At 44.5% G+C, this 23723-nt stretch overlaps 1 protein-coding gene across 1 annotated transcript in view; it reads right to left on the bottom strand.

Moving 5' to 3' along the window:
* Nucleotides 1–23425, bottom strand: part of FAM20C (FAM20C golgi associated secretory pathway kinase) — a 155447-nt gene extending 132022 nt beyond the window's left edge. The window contains exons 1-2 of the mRNA XM_044293997.1: nucleotides 22016–23425; nucleotides 17262–17449 (exon numbers count right to left, since the gene is read on the bottom strand). Of these exons, the coding sequence (XP_044149932.1) occupies nucleotides 17262–17449; nucleotides 22016–22557 (730 nt within the window). The 5' untranslated portion in view covers nucleotides 22558–23425. The remainder of the gene's footprint in view (nucleotides 1–17261; nucleotides 17450–22015) is intronic.
* Nucleotides 23426–23723: the final 298 nt, after the last annotated feature.

The following is a 23723-nucleotide window of genomic DNA, read 5'->3' as shown; positions in this document are numbered from 1 at the left end:
ACAACATGGGTATGGTCACATACTTGATGAGTGGCCATGTCACCACTGAAGCCAGTCAAAGGCTGCAGAGGAGCATGCAAACATGTCCATTCTTCAGCAAATGTAAACACCACGGGGACCGGAAGATGGACATGCAGTAGGCAGCACAGAGGATTTACTAAATAATCATTTTTACTAGAGAACCCCTTTAAGAACAAAAGGAATGGGCCTTGAAATTCCCTCAACATCAAGCATTGGCAAACCAAGAGGCCACCATACCTACACATGACATTGCCGGCAGATCCTGCTGAAATATGCAGCTTTGGCCAAATTCACTCATGTGTGTATGGGCACCTTTACTGTACTGCTTCATGTACACACTAGAACTGGATTTACCTAGAAACCTCAAATGCGATCATGTGTATTTCCCTTTAAATTACTCACACCACTATGATCCAGAACTGGGAGTAGTGACACCTTATCCCCTGCACCTATTGAACAAAACCTAGTCAAACAGGTCATTTTCTACATATAATCTTGTATCTTTTGTACAGCAACTGGTTCCTTTGAGCCTAAGGCATTAAAATCAGATTAGAATTTGGTCAGAAAACATTCGTACTCTGCCGTACAGACTGAAAAGACAGGTTCGGAGTTCAAGAACTACACTGGTCTAATACAAGTATCACATAACACGTCCCTTCTTCAGGAGAGGATGTAAGGTCAGCCAAATCCAGTACATGGAAACTGTGACGAGATTACATAACCAGCAAATAATTATGATCCTCATTTTTGCAGCACTTTTATGACTGCATGTAGACAAAAATTTCTCGGAGACAGCATATGAGATTTCCTTAATAGCAACGTTTTACTTTACATTGCATTTCCAAACCCCAGAAAATTCCTCCTCGGAGGGTTATTACATAGAGTAACCATATTACCCAGGCTCCTGAGATCATTGATTTTTGTGGTGTCTGAACCAGCTGCTACAAAACCCACTGCAACCATCGAGATGATGTTTTTCCCCTTTGACTACAGTCCCTCTGGGGCACTTCTAAAGAGTCTAGCGGGCCTTAGGATAGGTGTAGGGTGCCAGTAGCTATAGTAATAAAATTATTCCCAACATAATACAGCAATTTAAAGAGAGTGTAGGCGTTAGCCAATATCATAGCAGAGATCTAAAAGGGAAAGATTAGAATTGAATGAGCTATTAACATAAAGCTTGATGTGGTTGATTGGCAATCCCTGCAGTACGGGCACCATGGGGCTAAAACTGACCATGGTGACACCATTATGAAGTGTCTAGGTTTGTCCTGTGTTTCGGGGACCTCTGGTGACCATGCAGTCTCCAAAGATATATACGTTGATTAATTGTCCTCATATGATATTGGCCGAGGTCATAAAGTAGTCCTAATCATAGTAATTCAAATGGGTGCCATGGACTTTCTAAGACAGTATTGATGACCTATTCTAAGGATTAGGCCATCCACGTCAGATTGGCTAGGGTCTGACTCTCAGCATCTAATTAACTGAAGGAACCATACATTTTGGTAATAGATTTTGTGTCTGCAATTCCCTGGGATTGACAGCCACCACCAATAGCATGGAGCTGTACCTGCCAAATAATGAGGGGACCTCTTCCATAAACTGATTGGCAGGAGTGCCAGGAGCTGCCCCACATCCATCTGATGTTGATCACCTATCCTAAGCATAGGCCTTCAATACAGTATTAGCAGATTATCCCTGTAAGTTTGACACTGTTGTATAGATTACTACTATGACCATTATTCTTTCAGTACTGCATATATACCTGCCCTATCATCACCCATACATTAACTGTAGTAGGGGGCACCACATAAAATTGAGAATAGTCTGTAAGTCACTCTTTGCAGGCGAAAGTTGGTACTTCTATATGGTAGCTTGTAAGTATCTCTAGGTTTGGTCACAGTCTGTCATCTTCAAGGGGTTTCCCGGGACTTAGATATCAATGACCTCTCCTCAGGAAAGCTCCATCCACTGTACTGAAGCTCACCTACCATTCTCTTGAACAGGACCTGACCTGTAGTATCTCAGCATGGCCACCACACAGTGAGTGGCACCTTGTGTTCCGGCTCCGTCCCACTGTAGTTTCCGGCGAATTGGAGAAACAGGGGACTAGTAGTGAGTGCTAAGTGTCCTGACCACATCAATCTGTTATTGATGACCTATTGTGATGATAGACCATCAATACCTTAGTACCAGAACACCTTTTAAAAAATGTTTTCCATGGTTATAAAAAAAAAGGGTCTGTTTTTTTGTCCCAAGAAACAGCACCACTCTTGTCTATGGATTAGGTCTGGTATTGCAGCTCTGCCCTATCCATTTGTATGTAATACCAGACACAGCCCGAGAGCAGGAGTGGAACAATCTATAAGGAAAAAGAAGCAGATCTTTTCTAATTCTGGACAAACCCTTTAAGCTCATGACTGTGGTTGGTTCTTGAGGTACAGTAGGTACAGGGTGTTTTTTAAGTCAAGGTTTTATAGTTTCCTTGGAAATCTGTCTTATAGTTGGTTGTGCTCTGAAAAAGGCCTATTTTAGTACATCTGACCATTAGATTACATTGCTGTGTAGAACTTCTTACATTTCAACTTTCAGGGAACTTCTTGCCAAGAGAGACAAAACCAGTTCTTCAAAACCAGTTCCAGGCCTTAGATGTTTACATAGTGCATGAACTATCGCTACCTATCGGACAAAGGCGTAGACAACGTGTAGAAGAAGTATCCCTCCTGAGCCTTTCTGAGAGGAGACTACTTCTTATTCCCACAGCGAGAAACATCACAGGATTCAGACCACTTTTGTTCATTACACTGAAAGGCCCCTCTTGTTCATTCATCATGGCAATGGCCATTCATCTGCTGGTTCTGGGCAGGTTTATGGCCGCTCTTCTCCATAAAGAAATCAATGATAACCATATTTCATGATGTTTTACAACAAGTTTGGAGCCGACGCTTTCTCCACCTTTCAATAGGAGGACAATATTGTGTACTCAATAAAGAAGCTGCTGGTTGGATGCTATTCGCAATCAGATGCCAAATCCCTGCGGCTTGCCCCATGCATGCTCCAGCTCCCTCCTCATTTCATAAGTTAAGTTTGCAAGAAACAAGTAGATACTGTACATCTCAGAGTCAGCTTTGCAGATTATTATTTTGCTGTTAATTATGTAGTTCTCTGAAAAGTACTAGGTATGTATTGTACCGGGATGCCCCCAATACCTTGTATATGTCCTTGGGTGGCACAGTAAAAGGGTTCCCTGTCTATTCTATCCCACCCTATCCCTGGGGGTTTGGGGGAGCAATTGTTTTTTAGAAAGGGCCAACTAGGGTGAGAAATAAAAAATACGGTAATTATTACCTAATCAATCCCCCATCGTTGTCTTTCAGCTGCTGCACTCTACTTCCGAAACTCGGTTTGGCACACAGGAAAATATTGGAAATGGGCACTCAGCAAATTGCTATCTGAGTAGAATTACCACTATGGCCAGTGATTGGTTGAACAGACATTTCCAGAGATTTCCCTTGTCCTATGTGTCTAGACCAGACCGGGAACTGGAGAGCAGCGGGGCCTGGGAAGCAGTGGTGGAACAGCAGTGTTGGTGGATCGTTGAGGTGAATAATGATAATAATCATTTTTTATGCTTAAACTATCCTGGCTCGCCATTAAAAATGTCCCCCTAGACAACCCCCTTTAATAGGAACAGATAATGCTTTCATAAATCCCAACCAGTACCCTGCTCTGTCCTGATGAAGGATAAAAAAAAAATACAGTCTACAAATGGGTGTCTTCCTTTTCAAAGAGATTGGTTTGGCTACTAACCCAAGTCAAATTTCAGGGCTTTTTAATGGGTTAAACATACAGGTTAACTTCCTATTGGTGGCACTAGACAGTTTTCTCCCTTATGATGCCTTACATCTCTATCCCGAGAGGACAACCAAGGAAAACCAATGACTAAAGCCAAGCTTTACATGGTAACCTAAATTATTATGGTCTCTACCCAATCAAAGGCTCCTCCATTGCCAATGATGTTCTCAACACATCAAAGAGTCCAATCTTCTGGACATCTGGAACAATTCTTTTTTCGCAGTTGATATAGTCAGGAAATAAGACCCTAATATTGAAATACAGCAAGGCTAAGCTTCCGTGCCAACCAAAATACTTTGGCATATAGTCTATGGCCTCCACCATTATATTTCTTCGACATGTATATATACAATAGCTAAAAGGATTGCATGATTTGCCTATTAGGCAATTCTCTGATAAAAGAGAGTGCAGGGTCCCAAAATTCATAACCTCCATCAATTACCAGGAGCAGAGGGAGACTACAATGAATCTCTCTCTCTCTCTGGTGTTAGGTGGACATCCCATCAATTTTGGCACCATGTAAAGGTGAAGTCAGACATGATCGGTTTGCGCAGATTCTACATGTAGATTTTCACAAGTAAAAACCGCATTGTACCGGACAAGTGGAAGACATCTGGGGCATGGAAAAATGAGCATGCTAATGGTTTTCCGATATTCAGCATGTGAATTGGGTATAAGTGTCTGATTACCGGGAGTCCAACTGAGGCCCCCACTGATCACTAGAAAGGGGACTCGTGCTCCCTGTTTGCATGGAGTTCCATCCGCTCAGGTATCTCTGGGATCTCCATAGTGCTTAATGGAATGGCAGTACTCCGCTCCATTCCAATGGGGGAGCACAGTCACCCATTCTCATGATCAGCAGGACCCAATTGCTTGGGATAGAGGATAAGTTGTCTTAATGGGACAACTACTTTAAGTTATGCTGGACTTTTGGATTCATCCTATTCATTTTCAGTCCATATGTTTTTGCTGTTTACATCTGTGTAAGAGACCTGTGTTGCAATATTATACTGTACTGAGGTCCACTATACAGAATTTGAATCCTATTTTTGACCATTGCATGTTTTCCCAATGTTATGATTTTGCTGCCAAACCCCATCTACATGAACCTTCTCGCTATCCCTCCTCCCGTACTGTGGTTTTAAAAACACTAAGTCATTGACTAAACCACAAAGTGGGAATGTACTTAAATAGACACCACTGATATAAAATATGTGCTTTACATTTATAAATAGCCAGCCCTCTGCCATGAGCGAGAAGCAGACGCTGGCTGAACTATGTGAACCTCCACAGTTATGAAACTAAAAACAAGCGAAATATACAAACAGCTATGTGCTAGTAAACACCTACGTGTGATGCAAAGAAGCTGTTGCCAAGTCTGTGTTTTGTATTGCTAAATGCTTCAACACCAATGGTTTTCCAACCTGTGGCTCTAGAGCTGCTGGGAAATGCTGGAGGTTGTAGTTTCCTATCATCTGGAGAGCCGTAGGTTTTAGACCTCTGCTCTTTTTACCTATCATGATTAAATTCTACACACCATTGGCTTAGAGGTAGAGCCTAGACCATATGATAGAGGTGGACTATACAGTTTTAGCTATGTGCTCTTGGAGAGAGGGGACCCATCACTCAATGATCTGATCCCCTTTGGGAACATTGGGGGGCTCTTGTTACTGGCACGTGATGGGGGGCACTTATTACTGGCAGTGGCACGTTATTGAGGGCACTTATTACTGGCACATTATTGGTGGGCACTATAGGGGCATCTACTGAGGCCACAAAGAAGGGGTGTTTTATATGGGGGGCTCTGTACAGTAGCATTTTATACTGGGACACATTATGGTGGGTACTATGGGGAAGGGGGGAGAGCGAGGAGTACTATGGAGTCATCTACGGGGGGCACTAAGAAGGGGTATTTTATACTTGCAAATTATGGGGGACACTGGGGGCATCTACAGGGGCATTTTATACTGGTACATTATGGGGGGCACTAGGAGGAAGGGGGAGAGGAGCACTATGGGGGCATTTACTGGGGGCACTATATAGGGGTATTCTATACTGGCACATTATGGGGGACATTAGCTCAACTGGGGGCATAAGGGGGTATTTTTTGCATTGTCACATTACAAGGAGAATTATTTCCACTGGGGGGGGCATTATGGTGGGCTTTATTACTCCCCCATAGTATGACCACCTAGTAGCAGCACCGGCCTCTCCCTGCTCTGCTATCCCTCTGCCCCTTCTCCAAATCCTTCTCCTAATCCAAGTGTTGAAGTGGTGTCTGAGATCCCCAAGGGCCAAGCCAAGTAACTGTAAGTGTTCATGTGAAATATGTTTGTTATACACATATAGCATACACTGTGCCACACAATATACAGTATACCTCTACACTGTGCCACACAATATACAGTATACCGCTACACTGTGCCCCACAATATACAGTATACCTCTACACTGTGCCCCACAATGTACAGTATACCTCTGCACTGTGCCACACAATTTACAGTATACCTCTACACTGTGCCACACAATGTACAGTATACCTCTACACTGTGCCCTACAATATACAGTATACCCTCTACACTGTGCCCCACAATAGACAGTATAACCGCTACACTGTGCCCACATATACAGTATACTCACACTGTGTGCCAGCACAATATACACTATACCTCTACACTGTTGCCACACAATATACAGTATACCTCTACACCTGTGCCACACAATATAACAGTATACCTATACACTGTGCCCCACAATATACAGTATACCTCTACACTGTGCCCCACAATATACAGTAAACCTCTACACTGTGCCACACAATATACAGTATACCTCTACACTGTGCCACACAGTATACCGTATACCTCTACACTGTGCCCACAATATACAGTATACCTCTACAACGGTGCCCCACAATATACAGTATACCTCAAACACTACCTGGGTGCAGACAATATACAATATACCGATACACTGGGCCACAAATATACAGTATACCGCTACACTGTGGCCACAGCAATATACAGTATAACCCGCTACACTGGTGTCCACATAATTTAATACAGTATACCACTATACTGTGCCAGACATATACAGTATAACCTACACTGTGCCACACATAGTACAGTATACCACTATACTGTGCCAGACAATATACAGTATACCGCTACACTGTGCCACACAATATACAGTATACCTCTACACTGTGCCACACAATATACAGTATACTCTACACTGTGCACACAATATACAATATACCGCTACACTGTGCCACACAATATACAGTATACCTCTACACTGTGCCACACAATATACAGTATACCTCTACACTGTGCCCCACAATATACAGTATACCTCTACACTGTGCAGACAATATACAGTATACCTCTACACTGTGCCACACAATATACAGTATACCTCTACACTGTGCCACACAATATACAGTATACCTCTACACTGTGCCACACAATATACAGTATACGCTACACTGTGCCACACAATATACAGTATACCTCTACACTGTGCCCCACAATGTACAGTATACCTCTGCACTGTGCCACACAATTACAGTATACCTCTACACTGTGCCACACAATATACAGTATACCTCTACACTGTGCCACTACAATATACAGTATACAGTATACCTCTACACTGTGCACACAATATACAGTATACCGCTACACTGTGCCCACAATATACAGTATACCTCTACACTGTGCCACCAATATACAGTATACCTCTACACTGTGCCACACAATATACAGTATACCTCTACACTGTGCCACACAATATACAGTATACCTATACACTGTGCCACACAATATACAGTATACCTCTACACTGTGCCCCACAATATACAGTATACCTCTACACTGTGCCACACAATATACAGTATACCTCTACACTGTGCCACACAATATACAGTATACCTCTACACTGTGCCACACAATATACAGTATACCTCTACACTGTGCCCACAATATACAGTATACCTCTACACTGTGCCACACAATATACAGTATACCGCTACACTGTGCCACACAATATACAGTATACCGCTACACTGTGCCACACAATATACAGTATACCTCTACACTGTGCCACACAATATACAGTATACCTCTACACTGTGCCACACAATATACAGTATACCTCTACACTGTGCACACAATATACAGTATACCTCTACACTGTGCACACAATATACAGTATACCGATACACTGTGCCAGACAATATACAGTATACCGCTACACTGTGCCACACAATATACAGTATACCTCTACACTGTGCCCCACAATATACAGTATACCTCTACACTGTGCACACAATATACAGTATACCGCTACACTGTGCCACACAATATACAGTATACCACTACTCTGTGCCCCACAATATACAGTATACCTCTACCCTGTGCACACAATATACAGTATACCGCTACACTGTGCCACACAATATACAGTATACCGCTACACTGTGCCACACAATATACAGTATACCTCTACACTGTGCCACACAATATACAGTATACCTCTACACTGTGCCCCACAATATACAGTATACCTCTACACTGTGCAGACAATATACAATATACCGATACACTGTGCCACACAATATACAGTATACCGCTACACTGTGCCACACAATATACAGTATACCGCTACACTGTGCCACATAATATACAGTATACCACTATACTGTGCCAGACAATATACAGTATACCGCTACACTGTGCCACACAATATACAGTATACCTCTACACTGTGCCCCACAATATACAGTATACCTCTACACTGTGCACACAATATACAGTATACCGCTACACTGTGCCACACAATATACAGTATACCTCTACACTGTGCCACACAATATACAGTATACCTCTACACTGTGCCCCACAATATACAGTATACCTCTACACTGTGCAGACAATATACAATATACCGATACACTGTGCCACACAATATACAGTATACCGCTACACTGTGCCACACAATATACAGTATACCTCTACACTGTGCCACATAATATACAGTATACCACTACACTGTGCCACACAATATACAGTATACCGCTACACTGTGCCCCACAATATACAGTATACCTCTACACTGTGCCCCACAATATACAGTATACCTCTACACTGTGCCACACAATATACAGCATACCTCTACACTGTGCCACACAATATAAAGTATACATCTATACTGTGCCCCACAGTGTACAGTATACCGCTACACTGTGCCACACAATATACAGTATACCGCTACACTGTGCCTCACAATGTACAGTATACCTCTACACTGTGCCACACAATATACAGTATAACTCTATACTGTGCCACACAATATACAGTATACCTCTACACTGTGCCACACAATATACAGTATAACTCTATACTGTGCCACACAATGTACAGTATACCGCTACACTGTGCCCCACAATATACAGTATACCTCTACACTGTGCCACACACTGTACAGTATAACTCTACACTGTGCCCCACAATATACAGTATAACTCTACACTGTGCCACACAATATACAGTATACCGCTACACTGTGCCACACAATATACAGTATACCGCTACACTGTGCCCCACAATAACAGTATACCTCTACACTGTGCCACACAATATACAGTATACCTCTACACTGTGCCACACAATATACAGTATACCTCTACACTGTGCCACACAATATACAGTATACCTCTACACTATGCCCCACAATATACAGTATACCTCTACACTGTGCCACACAATATACAGTATACCTATACACTGTGCCCCACAATATACAGTATACCTCCACACTGTGCCCCACACACACACAGTGTTATGGGGGGGGGGGGGAAAACTGTGGCTTGTTAGGACCAAGTGTCCAAAAATATGCCTTATCGGATGAAGATCCCTTCCCCTTATTATACACAAACATGTTAATGTCATGTGAAACAGTGGCTTTTTCTGCACAAGTGTTCAAAAAATATGTTTTAAAGGGGGCAGAATGTCTGCTCGTATTTATACACACACAAGTGTTAATTGTCAGAAAAATTTGAGGCCTGTTCTGAAGTTGAACCAGCCTGGATAACTGGCAGCACCAGTAGTATCAGCTGTGGCAGAACAGCATGAAACAGACAAGGGAGTAGATTGGTGGTGTTTGGGCGGTAGTAGTAGTAGTGGTGGCTGTGTAGGGGTAATGGTATTGGCAGTAGGAGTAATCAAAGTATTAGCAGCAGGGAATAGCAATTGCATCAGTGGTGGCAGCTGCAGCCATACAGCACGGAATATGATGGTAGGCAGGCAGACAGTGTCAGTGGCACCATCAGCAATGGCAGAACTAAGTGTGAAAATCCTTACCGATCCATGTCTGGTTCATTTTGACAAAAATTATGTTTTGTACACTGGCAGAGGACAACTTTGCCCATTTAGGTGCAACGACGCCACCTGCGTGCTGAAACCCCCCTCTGAGTGACACTGGAGCCTGGATAAGACAGTACAGAAAGAGGAAATTGGGTCGGTTCTAACCACTGTTCCAATCTGCCACAGTCATTTAGCAAATGAGGCATTTTTAAACAATTTGTTATTCAATTCTTTAGGGGCTGCATTATTTAAGTGTTTGATGGCTCCGAGCTAAGATAATGCAATAACCGTAGGTTTACAAGGTTTATCTAAATCATGAAGGCAAATGGGGGAGAGTTACGAGTCAATGCACCAAAGTTGATGCACATGCTTTGCAACACTTTTTGGTGTGGCTACTAAGGGGGCATGGCTTAGCGGGAAAGGAGTTTGGCTTAGGCCTCATGCACATGAACGTATATTCTTTCTGTGTCCATTGCTTTTTTTTACCGTATACGGCACCATTTATTTAAATGGGCCCGCAAAAAAAGAAAAAACAGAAGTTACTCTGTGTGCATTCCATTTCCGTATGTTCGTATTTACGTTCCGCAAAAAAATAGAACATGTCCTATTATTGTCCACATTACAGACAAGGATAGGACTGTTCTATCAGGGGCCTGCTGTTCCGTTCCGTACAATACAGAATGCACACGGACATCATCTGTATTTTTTGTGGACCGCAAAATAAATACGGTCGCGTGCATGAGGCCTTAAGATGAGATAATGTGCGCCAAAATGATACCACCATTTTTTATCAAAATTCTGGCACAATAGATGGTATGAACTTAGACTGGAAAGTCTAAGGCCTCTTTCACACGGGCGTGAGTTTTTTTGCCCGGATAAGAGCCGGGTGCGTTGCGGGAAAATGCGCGATTTTTTCTGCGCAAGTGCAAAACATTGTCATGCGTTGCACTCGCGTGAGAAAAATCGTGCATGTTTGGTACCCAAACCCGAACTTCTTCATAGAAGTTCGGGCTTGGGATTGATGTTCTGAAGATTGTATTATTTTCCCTTATAACATGGTTATAAGGGAAAATAATAGCATTCTGAATACAGAATGCATAGTAAACCAGCACTAGAGGGGTTAAAAAATAAAAATAAAAAATGTAACTCACCTTAGTCCACTTGCTCGCGAAGCTGGCATCTCCTTGTGTCTCCGCTGCTGATGAACAGGACCTGGGGTGAGCTGCTCCATTAAATACAGGTTAAGGACCTTCGATGACGTCACTCCGGTCATCACATGGTACGTCACATGATCTTTTACCATGGTGATTCACCATGGTAAAAGACCATGTGATGACCGGAGTGACGTCATCGAAGGTCCTTAAGCTCTATTTAATGGAGCAGCTCACCCCAGTTCCTGTTCATCAGCAGAGGAGACACAAGGAGATGCCGGCTTCGCGAGCAAGTGGACTAAGGTGAGTTAAATTATTTATTTATTTATTTTAATCCCTCTAGCGCTGGTTTACTATGCATTCTGTATTCAGAATGCTATTATTTTCCCTTATAACCATGTTATAAGGGAAAATAATAATGATCGGGTCTCCATCCCGATGGTCTCCTAGCAACCATGCGTGCAAATCGCACGGCATCCGTACTTGCTTGCGGATGCCATCCGATTTTCACACACCCCATTCACTTCTATGGGGCCTGCGTCACGTCAAAATCGGAAAATATAGAGCATGCTGCGATTTCAACTGAACGCACAAGTGATGCGTTAAAAACATCGCTCATGTGCACAGCCCCATAGAAATGAATGGGTCAGGATTTAGTGCGGGTGCCATACGTTCGCCGCACGGATCGCACCCGCACGGAAAACTCGCCCATGTGAAAGGGGCCTAAAGGTGTGCCAGATTTATCACCTGGCATCGGCCTCTGTGAAACGCCTGGTGCCTCTTTAGACAGGATTAGTAAAACTGCCCTAATGTGCTAGGCCAAATCAAAAAGAAAAAGCCACCCTCCAGTTCAAGGGGAGGGAGGGAGGGGGGTCGCATTATTACTAATGACAGCTTCCTGCTCCCAGTGTCATCCTTTTTGAAAACCAAAATATGGTCTCCCAACATTAACTGGGTGATGAACAGAACACTTACCTGGTGCCTTCCTTTTAATATTTTCAGCTCCAGATCCATCCATTCCCAGGTTCCTCGTCTGTTATCCAAGATGGTCAGGCTACTTCTCAGACCACCTAGTGCACACTATTTGGTAATCCGAGGCACTTCCTGCTGCCCTCTGATTGGTTAGCACTGCTCACGTGAACAGAGCTGGCCAATCCAAAAGCAGGGCTGGACAAGCAGGAAGTGTTTTGGATTACCAAATGCACTAAGAAGCTGTGCGGCCATCTTGGATGATAGAAGCAGGGGCGTAGCTATAGGGGGTGCAGAGATAGCAGTCGCTACCGGGCCCAGGAGCCTGAGGGGGCCCAAAGACCCTTGTGCCACATAGGAAGACACCAGTATCATAGAAAGGGCATGTTTGTCAAGTTATAGCTCTGGCTGGAGGGAAGGGGTTAGGTCAATTTGGCATGGGGGGTGGGGGGGGGGGGTGGGTCGAATCAATTTTTGCAGCAGGCAGCAGGAAGGCTATGTGCTTCCCTACCCACAAAACACTGAGGGAAGGGAGGGGCCCAAGCTGAACCCTTGGACCAGGGCCCATGAGCCCTTAGCTACGCCCCTGGATAGAAGAAGGGCTCAGAAGTTAGCGGATCTGCAGCTGAAGAGATGAAAAGGAGGGCAGCATGAAAGTGCTCTGTTCATTCACTGTTAAAGGGGTTGTTAGGGTTTAGAGCTCTAAACTCGGACATACCCCAATTTTCGCCCAGACAGCCCCCTTGATAGGAGCATTGGGAGCATTTCATGCTCCGATGCTCTCCTTTGCTCTGCACTGAATCGCGCAGTAAAAAGGCTTTTTATGGTGATCCGTGACGCATCGGGCTCTCCATGGGGAAGGCTAGGCAAAAGCTTCCGCCCATCAGTGCCGGTGATGTCACCGGCAACATTGGTAGGCAGAAGCCTCCGCCTAGCAGTGTGAAAGTATCAACAAACAAGCACTTGCCCTGTGCGATCCATCCATGAAATGCTCCGATGCTCATGTTAGAGGGGCCAGAGGGGTGAAAATGGGGTTATGTCCGGGTTCAGCTCTGAACCCAGACAACCCCTTTAAAGGAGAGATTTATCTATTTATGTCCTGTCCTCAGAACTAGTCATCAATATCTAATCGATGGGGGTCCTACTCTTGGCACCACTCCAATCAGCTGTTTGAAAGGCTGTGGCGCTCCGGTGAGCACTGCAGACTCGATCCTATGTAAGCTGAATGGGGGCTGAGCTGCAATACCAAGCATAGCCACGTTATATTGTACGTAAAGCTGTGAGGAAGCTGCAGTTCTCACCAGAACTGATCACTAGGGGTTGTCAGACCCCCACCAGTCAGCTATTGGTAACCTATCCCGGAGAACCCCTTTAATGTGAATTTTCTTTTTCTTGATCCAGGCGGTCTCTTTAACGCACTCGGCTCTGCTATATCCCTTTTTCCGTTCCTCTCTTTCTGCACATAATAAATATTTAAACTGTAGGTGTTCAGCATCCAGAAAAGTATTGTTTTCCGTTATAACTCAGCCCAGCGCGCTATGACTCATCTTGGAAAGACTCTTTTGTGGACGCGTTCCCTCTGAAAGCAGCTGTTAGATATTAACATTTTATTGAGCAAGATATTTATTTATGATATTGCGGGGAACGAGCAGATAACCAGATGGAGAAAGCCGCTGTCAGGGACCTCATGTGACCGCCACTCGCTTCTCTCCACCGTTGGGATTTTTGGTGAGAGAGAAGATCAAGTTCTGCCCACAACACAACTGCCACCACCCGGGACCATCCCCTACAATAGCTGGACACGTCAATCCAAGCCTCAAATATCAGGATTACTATCAATGTGATCCACGTATTCTCGAGACATGTAGCAGAGCTGAGTTTATCCTTGAGATAGGACTGTGGGAGATCCTACTTAAAAAATCTTGAGGAACATGGCTGATACCTTCCAGAAACAGCGCTACACCTTCTCATGGGTTGGGCCTGGTAATGCAGCTCAGCTCCATTGAAGTGAATGGGGGTGAAGTGCAATACCAGATGCAACCTATGGACAGGTGGGGCGCTGTTTCTTAGAAGAAAGCAACAATGTTATTCCCTTTTAAAGATTTGTGCTCATCTCACCTTTTAGGAAATATGCGGGCCATGGAAAGAGTTTTCCTCTTGGTACCCGCTCTTAGCTGTATGTGTTTTTTGGTCCCTATGCAGGGAACATGCATCCAACATCAGCTTCTACTGGGGATAAGATCCAAGGGGGTCGGCAGCCAGACCCATGGTGGGTTATGCACCGATGCCAAAAAGATGCCAATACTCATAAGGACTGACCAGGGGCGTAGCTCTAGGGGAAGCAGGGGAAGAAGCTGCTTTGGGGCCCTGACCCAGAAGGGGCCCATCCAGGAGGAGGAGGACTAAAAGATTTTGTCAGGGTCCCCTCAACAGTATTACACAATGAAATTACATACAGTGACAGTATAGACGGAAGGAACAGCTGCCGGGCCTGGTCTGAGAGAGCAATCTATACTAGCCACAGCAATGGGGGCGGCAAGAAAGGAAGGGGTTGTGAAAAAATTTCTCTGGGGCCCAGCCATTTCTAGCTACGCCACAGGGACTGACAGATGAGTTCTATGGAAAAAAGGATTGGGCATGCTGAATTTCAACATGGCCGATCCTTTTGTTTTCAAGGCAGGTAAATTGCGTATTCCCTTTCCCCTATTGAAAATACATGCGCTCTCAGCCAAAACTGAGCATGCATGTATATGGAAAGGAATAGCTGTCCGCATCTATTAAAAATGTATGGTCACCTTTACAATTTTGATCCCAGTTGGGGGAGGGGAGGTTTGAGGCTGCAAAGGAAGGTGAAAACAATGATGTCATCAGATGGGTGGGATTTAAAGGGATTGTACAGGATTTTTTTTTCTTTTCCAGAAACAGCGCCACACTTGTTTATAGGCTGTGTCTGGAATTGCAGCTCATCCCAGATCACTTCAGTGAGGGCTAAACTGCAATACCGCCCGTGGACAGAGGTGGCACTGTTTCCAATCATGGACAGTCCCTTCCTCCCCTCCATTTTACCTAGGAAGGGCTCTCTATGTCAACGTATATCTCTGTGCAGGCGCGGAGGCTAGAAACTTTTTAATGCAAGTTGAACTGACACAAATTGGATATTTTGCCCCCCCGGGTGACATCACAGCTAAACGTGTGGTTGATTCAATTAGCGTCATTAACAGGCAGTGGTCGACAGATCCGAGATGCAAGACAGCGTCCAAGATCTCATCCTCCTTTTCACACTACACCTCAGTAAATGACAAAATTTACCGAGGAGGGATATAAACACCATAGGCGCAAAAGGTAACCTAGCACAAGGCATTCCAGAGAGGCGGCCGGGACATGCAGAGGCCTACTGAACATATTTCTGCAGAGATATGACAGATAGCAGCATCTGAGCAGAAGACAACACCTGCCGGGACGCTGAGCGTCTGCTGTCAGCACAGGATTTCATCATATACAAACCATAGCAACAAAACACGCATCTCATCAAAGCACCGCCAGTGAGACTAATGGAGGTAATTGCCTGGATGGTCGCTAGGTATTCCCGACTACTGATATGATTTACCGTGAGTCAGTAAAAAAAAAAATAGGGATCTCACAGTTGTCAGAATGTACTGGACGACTAGCGGATAACAGGGTGTCCTATTGGCATCAGCTGAAATCTTTGGGATAGCTTGGAAGTAAATATTTGATTTCCCTGCAGCGCCTCCCCAGGGGAAACAAAGTATTGCACTGTTCTCATTGAAACCAATGGGCTGTCTATGGATGTGTTGAGTCCTCCAGGGCGAGAAGAGCTCTACGATGAATAAATCCCAATTGTAAGTAAGCACACATCAGCGCTTCGGCAGTCCCCTACTTCAAAAATGTGGAAAAATCAACATGGCTGCCCATATAACTGCTACATTGGGAGCTGAACAGTAAACCTGCCTGATTATTTGGAAGGTGTAGTATCAGTGGTAGTATTTAGAAGTATTTTTTTTACCATCCAGAAGTAGGGGACAGCTGGGTGACAACCCGGGTGGGATCTGTAAGAGCAAATTAACACTCGGCTGAAAAATGGGATGGGTTGAAAAAGGGGTTCGCAGAGAGTAGAATATCGACAACCTAACCGTAGGATAGATCAGTAGCGGTGCCAGGTGTCGGGACCTCACCGATCTGAAATGAATGGCCTATCCTGAGAATGTGCTGACTAACTTTTCTTTTGTTTTTTCAGAGAGGAAAGGCTGGAGCTTTTTTCTATAGTGTGCAAGAACGACCACCACTGTTGCATTGCAGGGTGGTCGTAACCCCTGGAAACAAGCCGTGTATAAAGAGACGGAAAAATTAATCAAGCCAGCAAAGGAGACAATATAGAGAGTCACAATACATTAGTAAGTGCCTTGTATTCACTTTCTCTACATGATAAATGCCATTTGTAGAACTTTTTTATTCCACTGTTTTTCCTCCTGGAAAAGTATGAATAAACTAACAATTGGGCTTTACCAATCCCCTTGTTAATAGGGAGACAATGTGGACAGGTCTCAATATGTGAGGAAGGGATCTGAAGCCAAATCAATCCAGCCTCAGCAGGCAATAAGATACATCAAGAACATATCAAGCTTTAAACTAGTTGATAGGAATGACTGTTGGTCGTATGTTCCTCATAGACAGATCTAAGGGCCTATGGGGAAGGAGAGAGGTCAGCTTATGCCCTAGGGAATGTCCTCTGCTACACTGCCATGAGTGGTGACCATATTGGCAGAACCAGCATCAGGAGGTGGGAACCCTTTGGTGTGTCTTCTGTGTCCTCCTCAATGTCCATTTATAGAACATAGAAGTAAATGCAGCAAATATATGATATAATCTATAAGTGACTTACCAACGCTGGTAATCTTCTGGCTGCCAAGATCCTGCAGTAAGGCTCCTATAGCTGGGTTCTGTCTGGAGTATAACTCGTACCGATTGATCCCAATATGAAACTTTAACCAGTTTGGATAGGAGTCTGCATGAGCTTCTCCAGTAGGTAAGAATTCTTCCTCCTCATTTGCTTCATTCCCCACATTTTGCCTGGAAAGGTGACAAACCATGATGTTAAGTCATGAAGGGATACAGAAGAAACTCAAGACATTCGAGGGACAAGGCTATAAATCAAGATAGTGGTCTTTATAGATGTAAGCTGGTAGCACTAGAGTCCTAAAGGGTTGATCAGGATTAGATAAAAGGGTCCCCTTGGTTTAAAAAATGCCCCTACTCTTATCCACTCTGGTATTAAAAACACATCGCCATTCACGTAAATGGGGCTAAACTGCAATACTAAACATAGACAATGGACAAGGGAGGCGCTGTTTCAGGATAAAAGCTGTAGACCAGAGGAGCCTCATTTATAGTACTATCGTGCCGTCCATATACCTTATGGACATGTTATTAATGCATCTTTTTAAAGTAAAGATCTATATTTTGTTAAGGATTTTTTTTTTTACAAAAGTGCATGTTTCGGGGTTGAATACTCTGAGAGGGGAACCTGTCATCAACTTTATGATTTCCTCACTGAGGGCAGCGTAAAGTAGTGACCGACAGGTGGATATGTCACTCACTGGCTAATATTAGGTGGTTTTCAAGAACCAGTAGTTTAATCATCTCAGCCCAGAGAGGTTCCTGGAAAAAACCCAGAAAGGTTCCTGCACAGGTTCTCACACCCATAAAAGACTCCAGAGAGGTTCCTGCACATGTTCTCACCACCCATTAAAGGCCCCAAAGACGTTCCTGTCGTGAACAGGTTCTCACACCCATAAAAGACTCCAGAGAGGTTCCTGCACGGGTCCTCACCAATCATAAAAGGCCCCAGAGAGGTTCCTGTACAGGTTCTCACCACCCATAAAAAAAAAAACTGAGAAGTTCCTGCACGGGTCCTCACCAATCATAAAAGGCCCCATAGAGGTTCCTGTACAGGTTCTCACCACCCATAAAAGACCCCAAAAGGTTCCTGTACAGATTCTCACCACCCATAAAAGACCACCAAGAAGTTTCTACTCAGGTTCTCACCCATATAAGTCCTTAGGGAGGTTCCTGCACAAAATCGCATCACCCATAAAAGGTCTCAGATAGGTTCCTTCACATGTTCTCACCTCCTATATAAAATAACGTATGCAAAGAAAAAACACATCTGGTTCCCTTTTCTCCAAAAGTTCCATGCCAGATGCATGTCTGCCCCTAAGGGTACGTACACCCTTAGCGTTATATTGGATAATATAGGAAGTATCTCTCTTTAACCGCGGCACCCAGAACGATGAGTGACTGAATTAACCTTCAGGGCATGCTAGGTAAAAGCAATTAAGAGCTAACAGCTGAAATTTTATTTTCAATTACTTTACATCTATAATCTAAAAGCCATTAGCAGAGTGGAAAAAAATGGAGACCAGGAGAAGTGGCAGATGCAGATATTGAATTAACGTCTCCATACACCATGGTAGGAACAGGTTACATCAGCAGATAACAAGGCTGTGGGACATCAAAGACCATCTCGATGGCCAGGCTGGTCCTGTTTCTAGGGCAGTACCTGTCAAGAGATAAATGGCTTATTGTATGTGCTGGTTATACCCATGGCTCTAATTAAGACTTTGGATCCTTCAATTATCTCGTTCTTGTCTAGAAAAGCACAATGCAGCTGCTCCAGACAATACGGAGTCAGTCCGCTTGAAAGAGGGAGCTGTTGTTCTACCGTCCGCCCGGCTGATGGTTGTATCATTGCCTGTTTTGTTGCTATAATCGTTCTTCTATTGTATCTGTAGGGGTCACTTTAACTCGTATTGGACCGTGAAATCCTGTGAAAGGGTTAAAGAATCAAAGGCGATGATACCTCTTGGTTAAAAATTAAAAAAAGACTGGCAAAATCCTGAAATGTTATCAGTCTCGGCATGAGCTTATTTACCTGGACTCTACTACAGGGACAATAAAGGTTAAAGGTAACAGATGGTTGGTCAATGGTCAGTAGAGAGAAATGTGAATCATTGCATTATATTCATCTGCAATCATCTGTTCTCCTCTGGGCTAGTACTAACCCCCCTCCAGATTGACCTACTTACCTTTTCTGAATGAGGCAACCACAATCCCATAATGCAAAGTGGCTTGGTGTGGTGGGGGGGGTAGGAGGGTAGGGGGTAGTATCATGTCAGGTGTGATGGGAGGTATATAAACCAGTATTATCAGACGGGATACAAGGTATCGTTATCATTATGTTATAAGATACAATCTGCAACGCCGTCAAAATAATCAGGTGTGACCACCATTAAACCGGATATACCTTCCCATCCCCCATATCGCAGTTAGGGCCCCTGCTGCGGACCGCAAATAGCATGTGTACGGACCGAGCGCACGCCGTTTGCGGATGTGGACCCCTTCACTTGAATGGGTCCGCGATCCGCAAGTTCTATTCCACGGAAGCGCTCCGTAGTGCGATTCCGCTCCGTATCTTGTGAATTGTGGACATATTCAAGTCAATGGATACGGAGTGCACACAGTCGGTGCTCATATATTGCGGACCCGCTGTTTGCAGTCCGCAATACGGTCATGGTACACACACGCTAGTGTGCATGAGCCCTTAGGCGTCGGTGATGATACCTGTGACAAGATGCTCAGTGGTTCATTGGTGGTTTGGTACCCGGGTCCGTTTTTTGCCCTCCGTGTGCTAGGCTGAAAAATAATTTCCAGAGCATCTCCTACCAGTGGTCCGTGAAAACCATGGATACAACACGGAAGGCATTAGTGTTGTATCTGTGGTTTTCACGGATCCTATAGACTATAATGTCCATGAGGGATTTATGATCATGCTTCTGTGGTGTCAGTAAAGACCCACGTTCCGTGGAAAACCACTGATGAGTGAAGGCACCCATTAAAATCAATAAGAACGTGGAGACCACAGACAGTATACGCATTGATGTGTGTAAAAGGCCTTACAGAGTCTGGAAGCTGAGATATGGGGAGATGTTTGGCAGGATCCTCATTGTAGAGATTTTTTTTTTCTTTCTTACTTGTGTGGTTAAAAAGGAATCTCCTGCTCTCCAATGTGAGGACCCCACCATACATCTCCCCATATCTCAGCTTCCAGTGTGAGTGCCATGGGAGCTGAGATGCAGGTGGTTGGTTACCTATGATATTCTCTTCTCAATGAAGAAGATAAAAGCTTTACTTAGATGTATTAACCCTTCAAAGCTACTATAGTAATAGTGAAAGAAAATCACCAGAATGAGGACCATGCCAAACATCTCCCCGTATCTCAGCTTTCTGTGGGAACTGAGATGCAGGTGGTTAATCTATGATATTCTCTTTCCAATGAACAAGGTAAGGCCTCATGCACACGACCTTAGTTTTGGTCCGCATCCGAGCCGCAGTTTTTGCGGCTCGGAGGCGGACCCATTCACTTCAATGGAGCCGCAAAAGATGCAGACAGAACTCCGTGTGCCGTCCGCATCCGTTGCTCCGTTCCGTGGTCCCCCCAAAAAAATAACCTGTCCTATTCTTGTGGACAAAAATAGGGAGTTATATCAATGGCTGTCCGTGCCGTTCCGCAAATTGCGGAACGCACGCGGACGCCATCCGTGTTTTGCGGATCTGCAATTTGCAGACCGCAAAACACACAACGGTCGTGTGCATGAGGCCTTACAGCTTTACTTTGATTTATTAGTCTTTCAATGCTGCTACTGTAATAGTGGAATATAATTACCAGAATGAGGACCATGTCAAACATCTCCCTGTACCTCAGCTTCCTGTGCGAGCTGAGATGAAGGTTGCTAGATACCTATAATATTCTTGTCCCAATAAACAAGATCATATCCTTACTTAGACATATTAACCCTTAAAAGCTGCTATTGAAGTAGTGGCAGAAAATAACCAGACTGAGGACCACACCAAACATCTCCCCATATCTCAGCATCCATATCCCTGTGAGTGTGGCGCTGGAATTAGCTGCTAATAATATATGTAACAGTGGCTCCATATGCACTTATTAACCCTTCAACGTTTTGATTTCACTAGGGAAAAAAGTCGCCAGAGTGAAGGACCTGTCAAACATCCCCCCATATCTCAGCTTCCATATCTCTGCGAGCGCGGCATCGCGGTACTGAAGTTACTTGATAACAATATATGCGCTGTGTCTCCACTTGCACTTATTAACCCTTCACCCTATTATATCAATGGCGAAGACAAGTCACCAGAGTGAAGGACCTGTCAAACATCCCCCCATATCTCAGCATCCATGCTGCTACTGAACTTACTTGATAACAATATTTGCGATGTGTCTCCATTTGCACTTATTAACCCTTCACGCTATTATTTCAATGGTGAAGAAAAGTCACCAGAATGAAGGTCCTGTCATGTCAAACATCTCCAGATATCTCAGCTGCAAGATCCCTGTGACTTTGGTTAGTTACTAACGATATTAATACATTGTTTCCATTTGCGCTTATTAACCCTTGAAAGCTTCTATTTCAATAGGGAAAAAGACAATGGCCAGTAGGGGAACCCTGCCCAACAGTTCCACCCATATCTCAGCTTCCAAGGGGGAAAAAAAAAAATCAGGTTTTGAATGGACCCCTCAATGGGTGGGAGGACATAGTAAATGACACTCCGGGCACTTACCATTCCTGGTTCTCAGCAGCTTTGGGGTTAAACCTGATGTCACTGTTCACATTAAATAAGACATCATCTTCGGTGAGCTCAGGAGTAACACTTTTATACAGAGGATGCTGGAACAGGGCAACCAGTCTAGAGTATCCAAGCCCAGGCTGGGGCTTCTTTATACTTCCATCTTGGATTAACTGTTTACTGCCCAGGTCCTTGACCGTTTCCCGCTGCTCCAGTTTTTTAAAGGAGTCATTTTTGTCCATAATTCCAGTGATTTTCTCTAGGGAGTGCGAGGTGAGATTGGAGCTGGGGTCACTGCTGAAGTCTTGTAGGATCCTCAGCGTGTGCTTATTAGGCCACCCCGACTCGGCCGTATTCTTGGGTCTCTGCTTCCCCCAGTCCTCGTTGTGGGTACAGGAGCACCCCACCTCCCCGTCGCTCCTGGACGCCCTCTTCTCCAGCTTTGGTAGTAGATCTATCATGATGTGCATTGTGCAAGCGATCAAGAACACCATCAATATCAACACCCTGAACTTGCGCACCAAGATCATCTTCATCTTCCGCTCTTTATTAAATTACAATGTTTTGTTTTTGCAATAAACTTTTTAAAAACAAACAAACAAACAAACAAAAAAAGCTTTTTCACGGAAAAAGCAGATTATCCTATAGAAAATAATTTCCAGATTACCGATGTAACCCGCTGCTCTAAATCTACCGGATCATGTAATAATTATAATCTAGACATAAATTAAAGTCTCCCTTCGCGTCGCCTTCTCCTTTCGCAACGCGCGGAATAAGAAGAAATAGAAGGGGGTCTGGAGTTTCGGTGCAATGGGATGGATTTTTTTTTGTTGTTGAAAGGGATGGATCATCGATCGGCGTAGACAGTGGAATGTATGGGGAAGGCGAGGAGGACACTAGCAGGGGAGAAGCATGGGTTTATGAGATGAATAAAACAATCCGGAATGTTTGGCTGGGTAAGACGAGGCTCTGCTTCCCATCCTCGGCGCGCTGACCCCTTGGCAGGACCATCCAGTTCTTCAGAACCATTTGAGTAAGGGTAAGTTCTAGTAAAGATCCAGATCTCTTCAGGCCAGGGGGATCCAGGGGTGCTGTCACAAATCAGGTCTGTTTGATCCTGCATCCAAGCAGCCCTGGCTGCCTGTGGACATTTCTGCAACACAAGCTGGAATAATATGGCACAAAGACGGGAGTGCGAGACGGGATTTGTGCTGCTGGCTTCTTGGCAGTCATTTGATTCCTTGGTGCATGTCAGCCGGAGAACCGGGGGGGACAAATAAAGGAGGGAGGGCGGCGAAAAGAAAAAAAGGAGAGAGAGTGGAGGTGAAAAGGAGAAGGGAAGGTCTTTGGCAGGTGCAGCCTGAATCCTCTCAGCTGAAGGCAGCAGACTGGTAGAACTCGCAGTGCTGCAGCTCCAGCCTTCTGTGGGTGTGTTAAATATTATGGGCAAGACGTGGAGCCGGCCTTCCACACGTCACACCGAGGAGATTGGCTACAGGACGGCTACACTGATAGTAACAGGACGCAGACAGACCCAAAGTCAAGCTTTTCCTCGGCTTTTTTTTTCCGTGATACAATTTATTTTTTTCTCTCTGCAGCTTCACCTTAGGGCAGGAGAGGGCGTCCGATTCTCCGAGGTCTGTAAAGAGGGGACCCGGCCATACTAATGATCCATAGAAGGACGGAGAGCGGGGCTCCAGGG

Source organism: Bufo gargarizans, chromosome 5, assembly GCF_014858855.1.
Source record: "Bufo gargarizans isolate SCDJY-AF-19 chromosome 5, ASM1485885v1, whole genome shotgun sequence".
NCBI classification, from domain to species: Eukaryota; Metazoa; Chordata; class Amphibia; order Anura; family Bufonidae; genus Bufo; species Bufo gargarizans.
The sequence above is the reverse complement of the archived record's forward strand: the minus strand, read 5'-3'. Positions and strand labels throughout refer to the sequence as shown.